The 16,558-nt window shown below is 35.6% G+C and overlaps 1 protein-coding gene across 1 annotated transcript in view; it reads right to left on the reverse strand.

Annotated features, from left to right (window-relative positions):
- OLA1 (Obg like ATPase 1) overlaps positions 1 to 16,558 on the reverse strand; it is a 294,330-nt gene that overhangs the window by 117,271 nt on the left and 160,501 nt on the right. Inside the window, exon 5 of the mRNA XM_001368195.5 lies at positions 4,452 to 4,627. Within this exon, the coding sequence (XP_001368232.1) occupies positions 4,452 to 4,627 (176 nt within the window). The remainder of the gene's footprint in view (positions 1 to 4,451; positions 4,628 to 16,558) is intronic.

Genomic DNA, 16,558 nt, shown 5'->3' on the forward strand with positions numbered 1-16,558 from the left:
TAAAAGCCAAATCTAACAACAGGACAGAGCTAAGGCACCCTCTGGCTGGACTCAACTTAAAAGGTACACCCCCCTTCAAGCCTGAATTCTAGAACACTCAGGTGTAAGGATAATTTTAGGGTTGTGACCTAATCTAAATTAATTTTAGTCGCCAGGGAATAAATATCCCAAATGAAATACCCAAGTCAGCTGGAAATTTATGATGATTCTAATTAATACAGAGGGGAAAAAATTAAGGAGAAGGGAGAGGGAAAAGCTGTAGGATCTCTTCTACCTGGCCTGTGCCAGGGGAAGTTCAAAATTATCCGCCACAAGGTCCCTGAAGAAGATTAGTGGCTTGATAAAAGGATAGTGTTTGGAAGGTAAAGGAGAAAGGAATCACCCTAAACTCCAAGAGAGCTCAGCTAAGATGCCTCACCGGAATTAGCTACTCAGCCTCTCCCAGTATAGTATCAAGGAAAACTCACCACCAAACCGGGAAATCGCTTCTGCCACACCAAGATGCCGAAATGTTCAACAAGCTGCCAGTCAGAGACCTCTCCACTGCCAAAGAGGCCGGAGAGAGGAAGTGACGCGAAATATATAGACAGTTTTACCCCACTTTCCTGTGTCTCACATGAAACAAGGATATCTTGACTTAGGTCAGCCCAGGGGTCTGTCAGTTGTTTCTGATTTGTCATTTGCAAGCACATGTCAGTCATAGGCCATCCTCCTAAATACTTAATCCTTAAGTATAGGTGTAGATATTCCTGATTTTGTTAGACTAAGTAGGTTAGATTAATCTAAAATTCAAACAGGTTTAAAGGGAAAGAAGGAGAAAGGTTCAAGGATCCCTCCCACATCTACAGTACTGAGCCTCCAGCAGGTGGCTGGAATCTCTGGGCCAGGGAGGATACTAGCCCTGAGGGACTACCTTGAGGGCACACAGGTGTCAGGGAGGCAGCTGGAGGAGAAGCACAGAAGAGGCAGCCTAGTAACAGCAGCAGAGACACTCCATTTTGCCCTCACCCCCCAGGTTTTGGCCACAGAGCACATCCAACTCCACCCTGGCTTATTCTTATCAAGCCTTTAGAGGGCAGGGAAGTTCAAGCTCCAACACCCCTATCCCACAGACTGCTCTGAGAGCCTTGCTGACTAAGCTCCAAGGGTGAAGGCTGCAACTACTACAGAACACCTTAATAACAAGGTGGGAAACCCAGCTCCTTTTCAGCTTCTGCTGACAACTAGGGAATATCTGACATCAGGACTCAAACATGATCAAACAGCAAAGCAGAGAAGAAACCCCTTCAGGACAGAAAAGCCCAAGCCCACAGATCCACCACATAATGAGAGGAGCAAGACTACAGGCAACTATAGGGGGGAAAGAAGGGGCAAATATGAGCAAACAACAGAAAAAGAAAAAAGAAATTACAATTGATAGCTTCTATACAGGCAATGAACAAAGAGCAAATGGAACAGAGGAGGATCAAGGAACACCAAGCAAAAACACAGAAACTCCAGTGAACTGGACACAGGCTTTGGAAGAAGTCAAGATACAATTCAAAACACAATTAAGAGGGGCTGAAGACAAATGGGAAACGAACTTAAAAAGTAAGATAAGTCATCTGGAGACAGAGGCACTTGAAATAAAATGAGAAAATAGGGTCTTGAAAGCCAAAATTAATCAGCTTGAAAATGAGGCAAAGGAGATGAAAGTTGACCTCCAAAGAAAATCAGACCAGAAGGAAGAGGATGACCAAAAAGCCATGGATGAAATTCAGTCTTTAAAAACTAGAATAAAATAATTAGAAGCAAACAACTTCACAAGGCAGTAGGAAACTATAAAATGAAATCAAAAGAATGAAAAAAATGAGGAAAATATGAAATGCCTCCATCCACAAAACAGAAGATTTAGAAAAAAAGGTCCAAGAGAGACAACTTAAGGGTCATTGGTCTACCGGAAGATCATGTCAAAAGAAAAAGTCTTGAAATAATTCTATAGGAAATTATCCAAGAAAACTGCCCCAACATTCTAGAACAAGAGACAAAAGTGGAGATTGAAAGAATCCACAGAACACCTCCTGTACTTAATCCCCAACTGACAATACCCAGGAATCTTATAGCCAAATTCAAGAACTACCAGACCAAAGAAAAAATATTACAAGCTGCTAATAAGAAGTCATTCAGATACCATGGAACTACAGTCAGGATAACATAGGATCTGGCTACATCTGCATTGAAGGACCCAAAGGCATGGAATATGATATTCCAGATAGCATAGGAACTAGGTCTACAACCAAGAATCCAGCAAAAGTGACTATATTCTTACAGGGGAAAGTAAGGTCATTTAATAAAATAGAAGACTTCCAAGCATTCGTGAAGAAAAGACCAGACCTGAACAGAAAATCTAATGCCCAAACACACAACTCAAGAGAATCATCAAAAGGTAATTAAGAAGGGGGGAGGAGAGGGAACAAATAAAAAAAAAAACAATTTTTTTAAGGGGACCCAATAAGTTAAAATGATATATATCCCTACAAGAAAAGAGGATATTGGTAACTCTTAAAAATTGTTATTATCACCTGGGTATCTAAAACAATTATACTTAGAGGGAACAGTGACAAACTATATAGGATGAAATGCCAAGACATATATATAATGAGAGGTTTAAAAAAGAGTTTAATACTAAGAGAAATGGGAAAAGAAACAAAATGAGATAAATTTATATGTAATAAAGAAGCTTATGGCGGGAGTGAGGGAGAACACCAATATAACTGGAAGGGTAAAGAGGTTGGAGATAGGAAATACTCAATTCTTACGTGCATTGAAATTGACTCAGAGGGAAGAAAAATCAAATCCATTGGGGCAGAGAATTGATTTATGCCCCATAGAGAAGTAGAAGAGTAACAAAACATGAATGAAACAAAGAAGAGAAATTCAATTCTGGAAATAATGTGTTAAAGAAAGAGAAATTTTAAAGGAAAGTAAGCATTCCCTCATAGTCAGTCAATTAGCGTTTATTAATCAACTACCGTGTGACAAGCACTGAGGATATGAAAAAGGGGCAAAAGATAGTTCCTTGCCCTCAAGGAGCTCACACTCTAAAAGGGAACTCTCGAAGGTTGTCACAGTTAAAAAAAAAAGAAGAAGAAGAAATACAGGCATTGTCTGACATTTACTCTACATTTTAGAAATGCCAGTTTCAAAAAGGTTTAGACAAGAGAGAGGTAAAATCCCTGAGAAAAATACTATAGGAAAGCCAGCCGAGGAGAGGCAGAAGAGGCTCCAAAATGCAGTCCTTAATATACAAGGGAAATTCCGTACAGAGAAAAAGTAAATTTATCTGATAAGGCACCTGTATAAAACATATAATAATAAAATGTACATATGTATAACATATATAACGCATATACATTATACATATATGTACACATATATGTATGCAAAAGATAGACTCAAGGAAAAGTAATAGAGGACAATAAGGGCATAGTGTGTAATTATAAAATTAGTGTAAAAATGTAAAAGCCCAGAATGATCTGAGACTGGTGAGGCTGAGAAAAAAGAAGTTTTAAAAGACATATATGTATGTATGTATATATATATAGATGTGTGTGTGTGTGTGTGTGTGTGTGTGTGTGTGTGTGTGTGTGTAAAAGAAAGGATGGGAAAATTATTTGGGGGTGGAACAGACAATAACTGACAAGAAAGAAAAAATAGAACTATTCGATTTGCATTTTGCTTATCTTTTCTCTGGCAAGGAAAATGTGCTTTGTACTAGAAAATAAAGAACAAAAATTACTAACAGGCAGCCAATTCTCAAAATACAAAGACAGTGAGAGAGCAACAAACTACCTTCAGTTAATTCAAGTCAGTTGGCCCAGATGTATTTATTGGACATCAGAAAGTGGAATTCCCAGATAGGACTTTTTGTAACTAGAATTCCGCTAAGATACTATTTAATTTTCAAATTCTATGATTATTATTTTGTAGGAAAAAATGTTAGTGTCAACAATTTTATATACTTACATTTATTTCCACTTCAATTAAAAAAAAATAACTAGCCTTCTATAGTAAATACTCTTTCAGCTGTTGATCTTCATTTTGAATAGATGGTTGGCTTCCCAAAGCAATTATTTATGAAATACAGATACTGTCATACTTTTTGAAATCACAATGAAAAAATCTTTTGTATAATATTCATTTTGTTAATGGTTTAAAAATTCACATATCACTTTTAACTAAAAGTGGCTTAGAAACGACAATTTAATTAGCCTGTCAATATGACTTTAGGTTACCGGGGCGGGGGGGGGGGGGGGGGGGCGCAGTTCTACTCTAATGATTTTTCACAAAATTATTACGTGACCTTTGATCATTTTAAAGAATACATAGAAATGCTGAACATGAGAAATGGTATATCTTTTAAAAATGGGGGGAGCACATGGAACTAAATACAAAAATAAATGCATACTTACATATTCAGGTTTTAATTTCTTGTCTCCTCCTCTCACAGCCACTTTTTCTAGTTTATCTATTATGGGCATAATCATTTCCTCATCTTTAAGTCGAAGTTCTTCATGTATTATTTCGATGTCTCGAACAGGATCTACACTTCCTTCAATGTGAGTGATGTCATCATCTTCAAAGGATCCTAAGCCATATCAAAGAGAAAAGAAATTAGGTTACAGGTGATATACAGCAACATAAGTATAACTAGACATGTAAAATTATTTGGCAATAATGATTATACTTAGTATTCTAAATTCTATTTTGATTCATGATATATTTTATTTCAATTTAGCAATACTGAACATTAATTAGAAACAAAGTAGCACAAAAAAAGTTGAGCTTGGCAAGTAAAAAACTGATTCAAATAGATAAAATTATAAACTTTAAATCAGAATTTTACTAAGTTATTGGAATGTTACTTCACATTTTGAACATTAAAACATGAGTTCCCACATTGAATTCTGAAGTTCTGAACTGTACTATTAAGGTTTCCAAGGGAAACTTTTGGGGGGGGGGGGGGTTGGGGAGTGAACAAGAAGGCATGAAATAATCTAGCAGACCTCTTCTCTACTTCAATCTACTTTATCACTGTGGTTCTGACGGTGATTAGATAATGAACCACTCAGACACACAATTTACACAGCAGCTAATTTCATCGGTCTGATTTGAGGGCATGGTTTTTAGGGGACTATCAAAGTAGCAGATGAAGGTGCATTTGTCATATATGAGTGACAACCATTCACACTATCTGAACAAAATGGTACTGGCCCTTATTAGGAACATATGCTATTATCACATATTTAAAGTGCAGTTGAAGCCATAATTTCAAATTGCCAACTGAAAACATAAGGGTAAAACAACTAGATATTACTGAAGCATGTGTACTGACTTTATGCCCTATTGAAGACATAATGTGGCAACATAATTCAACTAGGATTTTCTCAAATTACCAGATAAAGAACAGTATCCTAAAATGAACAAATAAGAATTATTTTAAACAGAAAGTAGTCGTAGGCACATAAAAAGAAGAAGTTCATAAATAAATTTCACTGGAGTAATGAAAGCATAAAATGAGATTTCATATTTAAATACCATTTTAAAAAACAAAGCTTCATTTCATTAGGATATTATTATTTTTACATAATTAAGCTTTATGTGAAATCAGTGAACATTTTTCGAAGAGTAAGAGATTCTCCCCATACAAGTTAGAAAAAACATTTGATCTTTTCCATTAAAAAAAATGGATACTTTCCACCTCAAAGTAGAATTATTGAGGCCATCAACACATAACTGTTTAATATATTTAGAAAAAATTCATTAAACCTGAATTACAAATGTTATATGTTAATACTAAACAAGGACAAAAAGATTTACATGTTTAAAAAAAACATATAGTAGGAGGAAGAAAAAGTAAGTAGGTAAGGGAAAAAATAAGAGTAGGGAAATAATTTGCCCTATATTTTCTTGAAATCTCATTAATAGTCTCTCATAGATGTGCCTCATAGTAGACAAAAAGCTAGCCTAAGAATCAGGAAGACATGATGTAAAGGCCTGCCACTAATACATACTGACCTTATTGTATTGGACTGGTAAATTAACTTCTCAGAAAAGGTTCTTTACTTCTGATTTGATACCAAAACACACCAAAACCAAACCCCAAAATGAATATATTCTATATAAAACTACAAAACATATCTCTATGCCCAGCTTGCTATTCCTTTTTTTTTATTTTTATTTAATTAGTCATTATTACATAGTCAAATAGAACATTATTCCTTGGTTACAAGTATCATATTCTTTCCCTCCCCCACCCCCCCCTTCCTGTAGCTGATGCCCAATTCCAATGGGTTTTACATGTGTTCTTGATAAGAACCTATTTCCATGCTGTTGATGTTTTCATTAGGATGATCATTTAGAGCCTACATCCCCAATCATATCCCCATCGACCCATGTGATCAAGCAGTTGTTTTTCTTCTGTGTTTCAACTCCCACAGTTCTTCCTCTGAATGTGGATAGTGTTCTTCCTCATAAGTCCCTCAGAATTGTCCTGGATCATTGCATTGTCATTAATAGAGAAGTCCATTACATTCAATTGTACCACAGTGTATCAGTCTCTGTGTACAATGTTCTCCTGATTCGGCTCCTTTCGCTCTGCATCAATTCCTGGAGGTCATTCCAGTTCACATGGAATTCCTCCACTTTATTATTCCTTTGAGCACAATAGTATTCCATCACCAACATATACCACAATTTGTTCAGCCATTCCCCAATTGAAGGGCATCCCCTCATTTTCCAATTTTTTGCCATCACAAGGACTACAGTTATGAATATTCTTGTACAAGTCTTTTTCCTTATTATCTCTTTGGGGTACAAACCCAGCAATGCTATGGCTGGATCAAAGGGCAGACAGTCTTTTATCGTCCTTTGGAAATAGTTCCAAATTGCCCTCCAGAATGGTTGGATCAATTCACAACTCCACCAGCAATGAATTAATGTCCCAACTTTGACACATCCCCTCCAGCATTCATTACTTTCTACTACTGTCATGTTATTCAATCTGCTAGGTGATACCTCAGAGTTGGTTTGATTTGCATCAGATTATAAGAACCAGCTTGCTATTCTTAAAGACATATGCCATGGTTTAAAAGGGAAAAAAAAAGAAAAGATAAAGTGGATACATAAACATAGCTAGCCACTAGTATTTGAAAAACAACTCTATGCCTTAGAATATCCTTATCCTTCACATTCAAGAAATAGCTTAAGATTACTTTGTAGTGACCATAAATATTTGCAAATGTAAGGTATGTGTATGGTTTGGTAGGATTTGATCTACTTTTTTTTTTTTTAAACCCTTACCTTCCATCTTGGACTCAATACTGTGTATTGGTTCCATGGCGGAAGAGTGAAAGGGCTAAGCGGTGGGGGTTAAGTGACTTCCCAAGGTCATAGAGATAGGAAGTATCTGAGGCCAAATTTGAATCAAGGGCCTCCTGACTCCAGGTCTGGTGCCCTATCCAATCTGCTACTTTGCTTCTCCTAGATTTGACCTACTTTAAAAAAAAAAAGTAAAAAAAATGGGAGATTAAAAAGGCAAATAAAAACAATTTGTAGCACAGACATATATTACAAGATTGACTATGATGTCTAACTCTGACTTCTCTCCTGAACTCCAGTCGAGTATCTCAAATTGCATACTCAACATCGTAAACTGAATGGCCTATACCAGTGATGATGAACCTTTTAGAAAATGTCCTTAGGTGCCTATGGAAAGGAAGGGGGGGGGGCGGGGTGGGAGTGGGAGCAGTCCTGTTCCACATCCCCCTAGCTTTCTAGTAATGAACTATGGTGAACTATGTGCTGGTGTGATGGTGAGTGTGCCCACAGAGAATGCTCTGAGTGCTCCCCCTGGCATGCATGCCATAGGCTTGCCATCATGGGCTTACAGATATCCTAAACTGAACTCATTATCTTTTCCCCAAAACTCTCCCCTCTTTTCCTATTTTCCAAGTCACCAAACTCAAAATTTATGTCTTCCTTGATTCCTCACTCCTGACTCCCCTATATCTAATCAATATTCAAATCCAATTGATTCCACCTTAGTATCCACCTCCTTTCTTTGCTCTGACACTGCCACCATACTGCTATAGGCTTTCATTATCTCATGCCTGAACTAATGTCTTTGGGTTGATCTCCCTGCTCAAAATCTCTATTCTCCTAAAAGCTCTCAAATTGATCTTCTTAAAGCACAGGTCTGAAAATGGTGACCAACTAAAGTACTAAAGAAACTCCACTGATCCTAATTATATCCTATATTAAATGTCTTTTAAGGCCTCCTAACTTTTTCCTACCTTTCTAAGCTTTTAATGCCTTATTCCTTCACTCCCCTACCTTCAACATACTCTGCAATCTAGTAACATTAGCCTCCTTGATATTTCTTACATCTGATTCTCTAATTCCTGACTTGAGCATTTTTACGGGCTGTCCTCATAGTCCTATAATTTTCTCCTCCCTCATTTCTGCCTCCTAGTACCTATGTTTTTCTACAGGTTTCATTCAGCTAAAGTTAACATCTCAAAAAGGCATCAATATTAGTGCCACTACTTTGACATCAATCAATCAAAAAACATTTATTAAACACCTACTATATGCAATGGCATAAGTCTTAAGGATACAAAAGTTCTAAAGACACAAAGAATCAAAAGACAATTCCTGCCATCAAGGAGTACACAATCTAATGGTAGAGACAACAAATATATATAAGCAACATATACAAATAGTATAATTAGAAAATATTTGACAAATGGAAAATACTAGGATTAAGAAGAGTTGGGGAAAGGCTCCCTGTAAAATGTGGGAATTTAGTTAGAAATTAAAGGAAGCCAGGAAAATAGAGATGAAGAAGGAGAGCATGACAGGCATAAGGGATAGAAAAAGAAAATGCCTAGAGATGAGAGATATAGTGTCTCATCTGTGTAATAGCAAGGAAGAATGTCTTGATCTGAAAGCATATGGTGAGGTTAGTAATGTATAAGAAAACTGGAAAGGTAGGAAAGGGGCTCTGTTATGAAGGTCTTTGAATGAAAAAGGGGATTCTTTATTTGATCCTGGATGTAAGGGGAGGGGGGGAGGGGGAAAATAGCATGGTCAGACCTGTGCTATAGAAAAATCATTTTAGGGCTAATTGGAAGATGAATTGGAGTAATGAGAGACTTAGGTAGGCAGTGTCACTAACAGGTTAGTGCAATAGTTCAGGTGTGAGGTTATGAGGGGCCTGCTCAGAGGGGTAAGAGTGTCAGAAGAGACAGGGTGTAATTTAGACATTTGCACAAAATGGTGAAATGGACTTGGCAACAGATTAGATATGGAGGGTAAGAGATAATGAGGAGACAAAGATTACAGCTAGGTTGTTAATCTTAGGGAATTGGGAAGATGCTGCTGTCCTCTACAATAATACAGAAGTTTGGAAGGTGTAGGGTATAGGGAGAAAGATAATGAGTTCTATTACAATATTCTGAGTTCAAGATTGTCTACTCGACATCCAGTTCAAAATGTCTGAAAGGCAGCAGGAGATGCAAGACTGAAGATTCAAATAAAGTTTGGGGTACAATAATAGGTAAATGCAAAACTCATCAGCATAGAGATTGATAGGGTCACAAATTAAAGTGCAAAAGAAGAAGAAGCCAGAATAGAACCCAATGGGGACACCTATGTGAAAAGATATGATCTAGATGAGAATCCAGCAAAGAAATCAGTAGAGAAGTAGTGGGATAGGAAGAGTACCAGGAGAGAGTAGAGAGCAGAAAATCTAGAGAAAAAAAGTATTGAAGATAAGGTGACCAATTCTGTCAAAGACTAAAGAGGTTGAGGAGAATTAGGACTGAAAAGGGGCCATTAGAATGAGATTATCTCTAATCTATTCCATCGAAATCAATTGTATATAACTATTTGTGTTATCTACCTATTAAACTGTGAGTTCCTTAAAAGCAGAGACTTCTGTATTCTCTGTATTATCATTTTTAATCACAGTGCCTAACACATAGAAGGTGCTCAAGAAATGTCTATTGACTGACCAATTATAATTTCATAACCAAACATGGATTAGAGTAGCTACCAAAAGGAAAACAGCACACAAATTTAGTGATCCTTGGACAACCAGCTTCTTATAAAAATAATGCATGGATAATGTTAACAACAGCATGCTCCTCCAAAAAGTAAGTATTGAACTCCATGGTCCTTCCCAGTACTTCTCCAGGACCAATACAACAGAGAGACAAAACTATTTCAAGTAGTTAAACTACTTTAACACACACACGATTATTTCATAGTTAGATGAAGTCTCGGGGGGGGGGGGGGGAGGGAGGAGAAATGAGAATTTCCTCAGAAACTTAAAAAATCAAAAGTGAAAACAATATACTAATACTGACAGAAACATTGGCATTAATAGGACCATTAGAATTGTTAGATTGTTTCCCCTGACTTGAGTGGGCTAGCTCAAAAGATAGTGAGTTCTCCCATAAGGGAGCACCACAAAAAAGACCTCTTAGTTGTACTGAATAGAGAATTCTTTTCCTTGGATGGGCTGGAATAGGTTATCACTGAAATCCCTTTCAAATCTGAAACTTTGTGATTCTGCTAATTTGGGGAACACTTTATATCTCAAGTGACAACAGAGGCTAAGAGAATCTCCATGTAGGTAACATAATAGAAAGAACAGAGGATTTGAAATCAGAGGAATAAGATTCTGGGATCCATTTATTTAATTTATCTGATTTACTAGATGTGTAAACTCAGGTAAGTCTTTTAACCTTATAGGCCTATTTCCGGATCAGTAAAATAGATCAGAATATATTCCTTATATACTTTTAAAAAAAAACCTTAAAGGTCTGCATAAATGTAAGTTATTACCTTCAATCAGGGACCAATGGAATTATGTTCTCCAGTAGTGCAAATATCCAGAACTGAAGCTTTAATTAATTTCCACAAGGATGGAGATCAGAGGTAATTTTGTAGAGCCCCGTATAGAATGTGTGATGTTTGTATTTGTGTCACAACCAACTTACTGACTGTTATCTAAGCTCAAAATGCAGGCTGGTCTTTCTCCTAGTTAATAAGATAAGGGGGCTCTAGGACTCTCTCCACTCTCTAGGATATCAGAGGAATGAACCATTCTGTTAAAAAAAAAAATGGAAGGGCTTCTCTATGAAAACAGGTAAGGAAAAGATCTGAAGAAATAGAGGGAAATTATAAATGGACCTGATGGTGACCAGTGACACACACACACAAAAAAACAAACCACCATCTGTAGGAGGGGAGCAACTAATATGAGATTAAAAATAAGAGAGAGCTAAGCTCTAGGAATAAGCTGTACCTTGTTTGTTCTTCAAATAAATGATGTGGCTCTACAGGCATTATCAATTAGAAGACCACCTACCCTTGATTCCTTTTTCCCTTATCCTACTGCCAGTCAAGTCTTACAAAACTCCAAATCTTTGTAACTCCAATATCAGTTTTCAAGGTTCTTACTCAAGAACTGGTGAATGGCTACTGAATAAAGTCACAAAAGTGAATCAATTAGGTTCATTATAATTATATATTGCGAGGGTCACCAGAGAGCACAGTGGATAGACATCCAAATCCAGAATTATGAGGACCTGGGTTGAAATCTGGCTTTAGATACTTCCTAGCTGCATGACTGAGCAAGTCACTTAAAACCCATTGCCTAGTCCTTAATGTTTTTCTGCCTTAGAATTAGTATTTAGTATTGTTTAAGTCAGAAGGTAAGGGTTTTCCAAAAACAGTAATGATGACATGTTAAATAATCTCAACAGAGATCTGATTATGGACCTCTTCTTTAACTCCTACATTCAAATCTATCATCAGACCTGGGTGTTATCAAATTATACTATAAAGCAGTAATCATCAAAAAAATCTGGTAGCGGCTAAGAAATAGGAGTAGTGGATCAATGGAAGTGATTGGATATTCAACAGAGGGTAGTTAATGTCCATAACAACTTAAGTGTTCAATATATCCAATATCCAAGTTTTTGAGGAAAGAACTCACTGTTTGACAAAAACTGCTAGGAAAACTGGAAAAAAATGGCAGATGGTGGCATAGACTAACATCTCACTCCATAAGCCAGGATAAAATCAAAATGGATATTTATCTATAAATAAAAGGTGACTCCATAAACAAACCAGGGGAATGTGGACAAGTTTTTATCTGTCAGACTTATAGATAAGAAAAGAATTTATTATCAAAATAAGATATACAGAACATTACAAAAAAAGAAATGGATAATATTAATTACATTAAATTAAAAAGGTTTTGTACAAAGAAACCTAATGCAACCAAATTTAGAGAAGAGGGAAAAACCAAACAAACTGGGGAAAAAACTTATATACCAACTGTCTCTGACAAAAGTCTCACTTCTCAAATATATAGAGAACTGAGTCAAATTTTATAAGAATACAAAGCATCCTGCAAATGAAAAATGGTCAAAAGAATATAAACAGGCAATTCTCAGAGGAAGAAATTAAAACTATCTATAACCATATGAAAAACTGTTCCAAATCACTGATTGCAGATTAGAACATGCTATCTTCCATTTATTTCCTTAATGAGTTTTTTATTATATGTATAATATGTGTTTTCTATCATGACATGAGCAATATGAAAATATGTATTAGATGAAAACACTATAAAACTATTTAACTCCTTGGAAACGAAGAGGAAGGGCAGGCAAAAATATGAATCCCAAAATGTTAGAAGACAATTGTCAAAAATAATTTCTGTCTGTAACTAAAAAGATAAAGTTAATTTTTAAAAGCATACAAAATCTCTCATCATTTTTCTCCTTTACTCCAGTCCCTAATGAAGGGATGCATCTATTGTTTTTAAAAAATTAATCACTCTATATGAAGTCTTGACGCTGTTCCCTGCTATGTCATATATGAAGCTGTCCATTCAATCTTTCCCATTCATTTGCTTGCTTTTAAAATATATATATTATTCACTGTCCTGAAAGAATAAAAATAAGAAAACCTCATTCCATTCTTTTGGTAAAGGGGGAGGTGGGGTAGGAGGTTGGGGCTGGAGAACAAGTATGGAAAAAGAATATGTATTATTAAAATTTTTTTGAGGAATTTGATGATTTCCCTGATTTTTCTCTATACTAGCACACTGGATGAAACATTACAACTACAGTCAAGAAAACCTATTTTATATAAATATAAATATATATAAAACTGATTAAATTCATCATATTACAAACCTTTTACCCAATAGATAAATGGCAACAGGATATAAAACAGCAATTTTCAAAGTTATCAAAAACCACATTAGGGAAAATGCTCTATGCTGTTAGTAATGAGAGAAATTTAGGGCAGCTGGTTGGTGCAGTAGATGAGTACAAGATCCAGAATATGGAAGACTCATCATTCTGAGTTCAAATCATACCTTAAACATTTGTTGGCTGTGTGACCCTGGGAAAGTTACTTCATACTGTCTGTCTCAGATTCCTCATCTTTGAAACAAGATGGAGAAGGAAATGGCAAATCAATCTAATATTTTTGACAAGAAAACCCCTTACATTGTCACAAAAAGTTGGACACAACTGAAAAACAATTGAACAAAGAGTACTTGAATTTAAAATAACTCTGAAGCTTGTACCTCATACCATTAGACTGAAAATACCAAGAATAATATAATAAATATTAGAGGGACTATAAGAAAATCAGTATATTGATGTCCAGGACTTCCCCTGGCAAGATGTCAGAGTAGAGAGAGCACTCAGCTGAACTCTTCCAACATTCCCCTCCAATCAAAAGTCTCAAATAAATTCTCAAGTGATAGTCAAAGAAAAGGCCAAAGTGAGGATTTACTCAAGCCCAAGACAACAAAGGAGTTCAAAAAGAGAGATTTATGAAATGGAGGAAAAGAGGTTGTCCCAGAAATGAAACAGAAGTGGTAGATGTGGGTGGTGATCAGAGAAGTAGTACCAAAAGCTTCAAGAACTCCCAAGCCAGACACAATAAGGGAACCTAGCAACTGGTCAGAAAGAGATTACAGGGCTCTCCTGAGCTAGTTCAAGATACAGATGTTGTCTGATAACTGCAATGCATATACCCACTTCAGGTCATAATTCAAAGAAAGAGATGAGTACTTTTGGTCAAGAAGGACTGGAAGTCTTTTTGCTAGTATCCTATTTAAGATTTTTGCATCTAAATTCATTAAGGAGATTGGTCTATAGTTTTCTTTCTCTGTTTCTGACCTGCCTGGCTTGGGAATCAGTACCATATTTGTGTAGTAAAAGGAATTTGGTAGAACTCCTTGTTTACTTATTCTGTCAAATAGTTTGTCTAATATTGGGATTAGTCGTTCTTTCAAAGTTTGATAGAATTCATTTGCGAATCAGTTTTGACCTAGGGATTTTTTCTTAGGCAGTTCTTTGATGACTTGTCAATTTCTTTTTCTGATATGAAGTTGTTTAGGTAGTCTATTTCTTCCTCTGTTAGTCTAGGCAATTTATATTTTTGTAAATATTCATCCATATCACTTATTTTACCATATTTATTGCCATATAGTTGGGCACATTAGTTTTTAATGATTAGTTTAATTTCCTCTTCATTAGAGGTGAGGTCTCCCTTTTCATTTTGGATGCTGTCAATTTAGTTTTCTTCTTTCCTTTTTTAAATTAGATGGACCAGTATTGTCTATTTTATTTGTTGTTCCAAAGTAACAGTTTCTGGTCCTATTTATTAAATCAATAGTTCTTTCACTTTCAATTTTATTAATTTCTCCTTTGATTTTTAGGATCTCTAATTTAGTCTTCAAGTGAGGATTTTTAATTTGTTCACTTTCTAGTTTTTTAATTTGCATCCCCAATTCATTGACCTCTGCCCTCTCTAATTTGTTAATATATGAACTCAAGAATATAAATTTCACCCTGAGTACTGCTTTGGCTGCATCCCATAGATTTTGAAAGGATGTCTCATCATTGTCATTTTCTTCATACCAGGATTCATACCAGGAATGCAAGGGTGGTTCAATTTTAGGAAAACCATCCACATAATTGGCCATATTAACTAGCAAACTGACAAAAATCACATGATTATGTCAATAGATAGAGAAAAAGCCTTTGACAAAATACAACACTCATTCCTATTGAAAACATTACAAAGTATAGGAATAGAAGGGCCTTTCCTAAAAAATAATAAATAGCATATATCTAAAACCATCAGCAAACATCATCTGCAATGGGGATAAAATAAAAGTCTTCCCAATAAGATCGGGAATGAAACAAGGATGTCCATTATCACCTCTATTATTTAACATTGTACTAGAAACACTAGCTGTAGCAATTAGAGAAAAAAAAGAAATTGAAGGTATTAAAACAGGCAACTAGGAGACCAATCACTTCTTGCAGATGATATGATGGTCTACTTAAAGAATTCTAAAGAATTAACCAAAAAGGTAGTTGAAATAATCAATGACTTTAGCAAAGTTGGAAGATACAAAATAAACCCATAAGTCATCAGCATTTCTATATATCTCTAATACATCTCAGCAGCAAGAATTAGAAAGAGAAATTCCATTTAAAATCAACCTAGACAATATAAAATACTTAGGAATCTATCTGCCAAGACAAACACAGGAACTATATGAACACAACAACAAAACACTCTCCACACAATTAAAATTAATGTAAACAATTGGAAAAACATCGACTGCTCATGGGTAGGACAAGCTAACATAATAAAAATGACAATTCTACCCAAATTAATTGACTAATTTAGTGCCATACCTATTGAACTACCAAAAAACTTTTTTTATTGAATTAGAAAAAAACATAACAAAGTTTATTTGGAAGAACCAAAGATCAAGGATATCCAGGGAAATCATGAAAAAAAAATGTGAAGGAAGGTGGCCTTGCAGTCCCAGGTCTCAAACTATACTATAAAGCAGTGGTCATCAAGACAATTTGGTACTGCCTAAGAGACAGAAAAGAGGATCAGTGGAATAGACTTGGGAATAGACTTAAGTGATCTCAAAAAGAAAGTCTATGATAAGCCCAAAGATCCCAGCTTTTGGGAACAAAAATCTACTATTTGATTAAAAAAAAAAAACTGCTGGGAAAATTAGAAGACAGTATGGGAAAGATTAGGTTTGGATCAACATCTCACACCCTGCACCAAGATAAACTCAGAATGGGGATGAATATAAAGAAGGAAACTATAAACAAATTAGGTGAACAGTGAACACAGAATAGTATACATGTCAGATCTTTGGGAAAGGAAACACTTTAAAACCAAGCAAGAGGAAGAAAAAAAAATCACAAAATGTAAAATTGATAACTTTGCTTACATGAAATGGAAAAGATTTTGTACAAACAAAACAAATGCAACCAAAATTAGAAGGGAAGCAACAAATTGGGAAATAATCTTCATAACAAAAATCTCTGACAAAGGTCTAATTACTCAATTTTATAAAGAGCTAAACCAGTTGTACAAAAAAATCAAGCCATTCTCCAACTGATAAATGGGCAAGAGACATGAATAAGCAATTTTCAGTCAC

This window comes from Monodelphis domestica, chromosome 4 (assembly GCF_027887165.1).
Source record: "Monodelphis domestica isolate mMonDom1 chromosome 4, mMonDom1.pri, whole genome shotgun sequence".
NCBI classification, from domain to species: Eukaryota; Metazoa; Chordata; class Mammalia; order Didelphimorphia; family Didelphidae; genus Monodelphis; species Monodelphis domestica.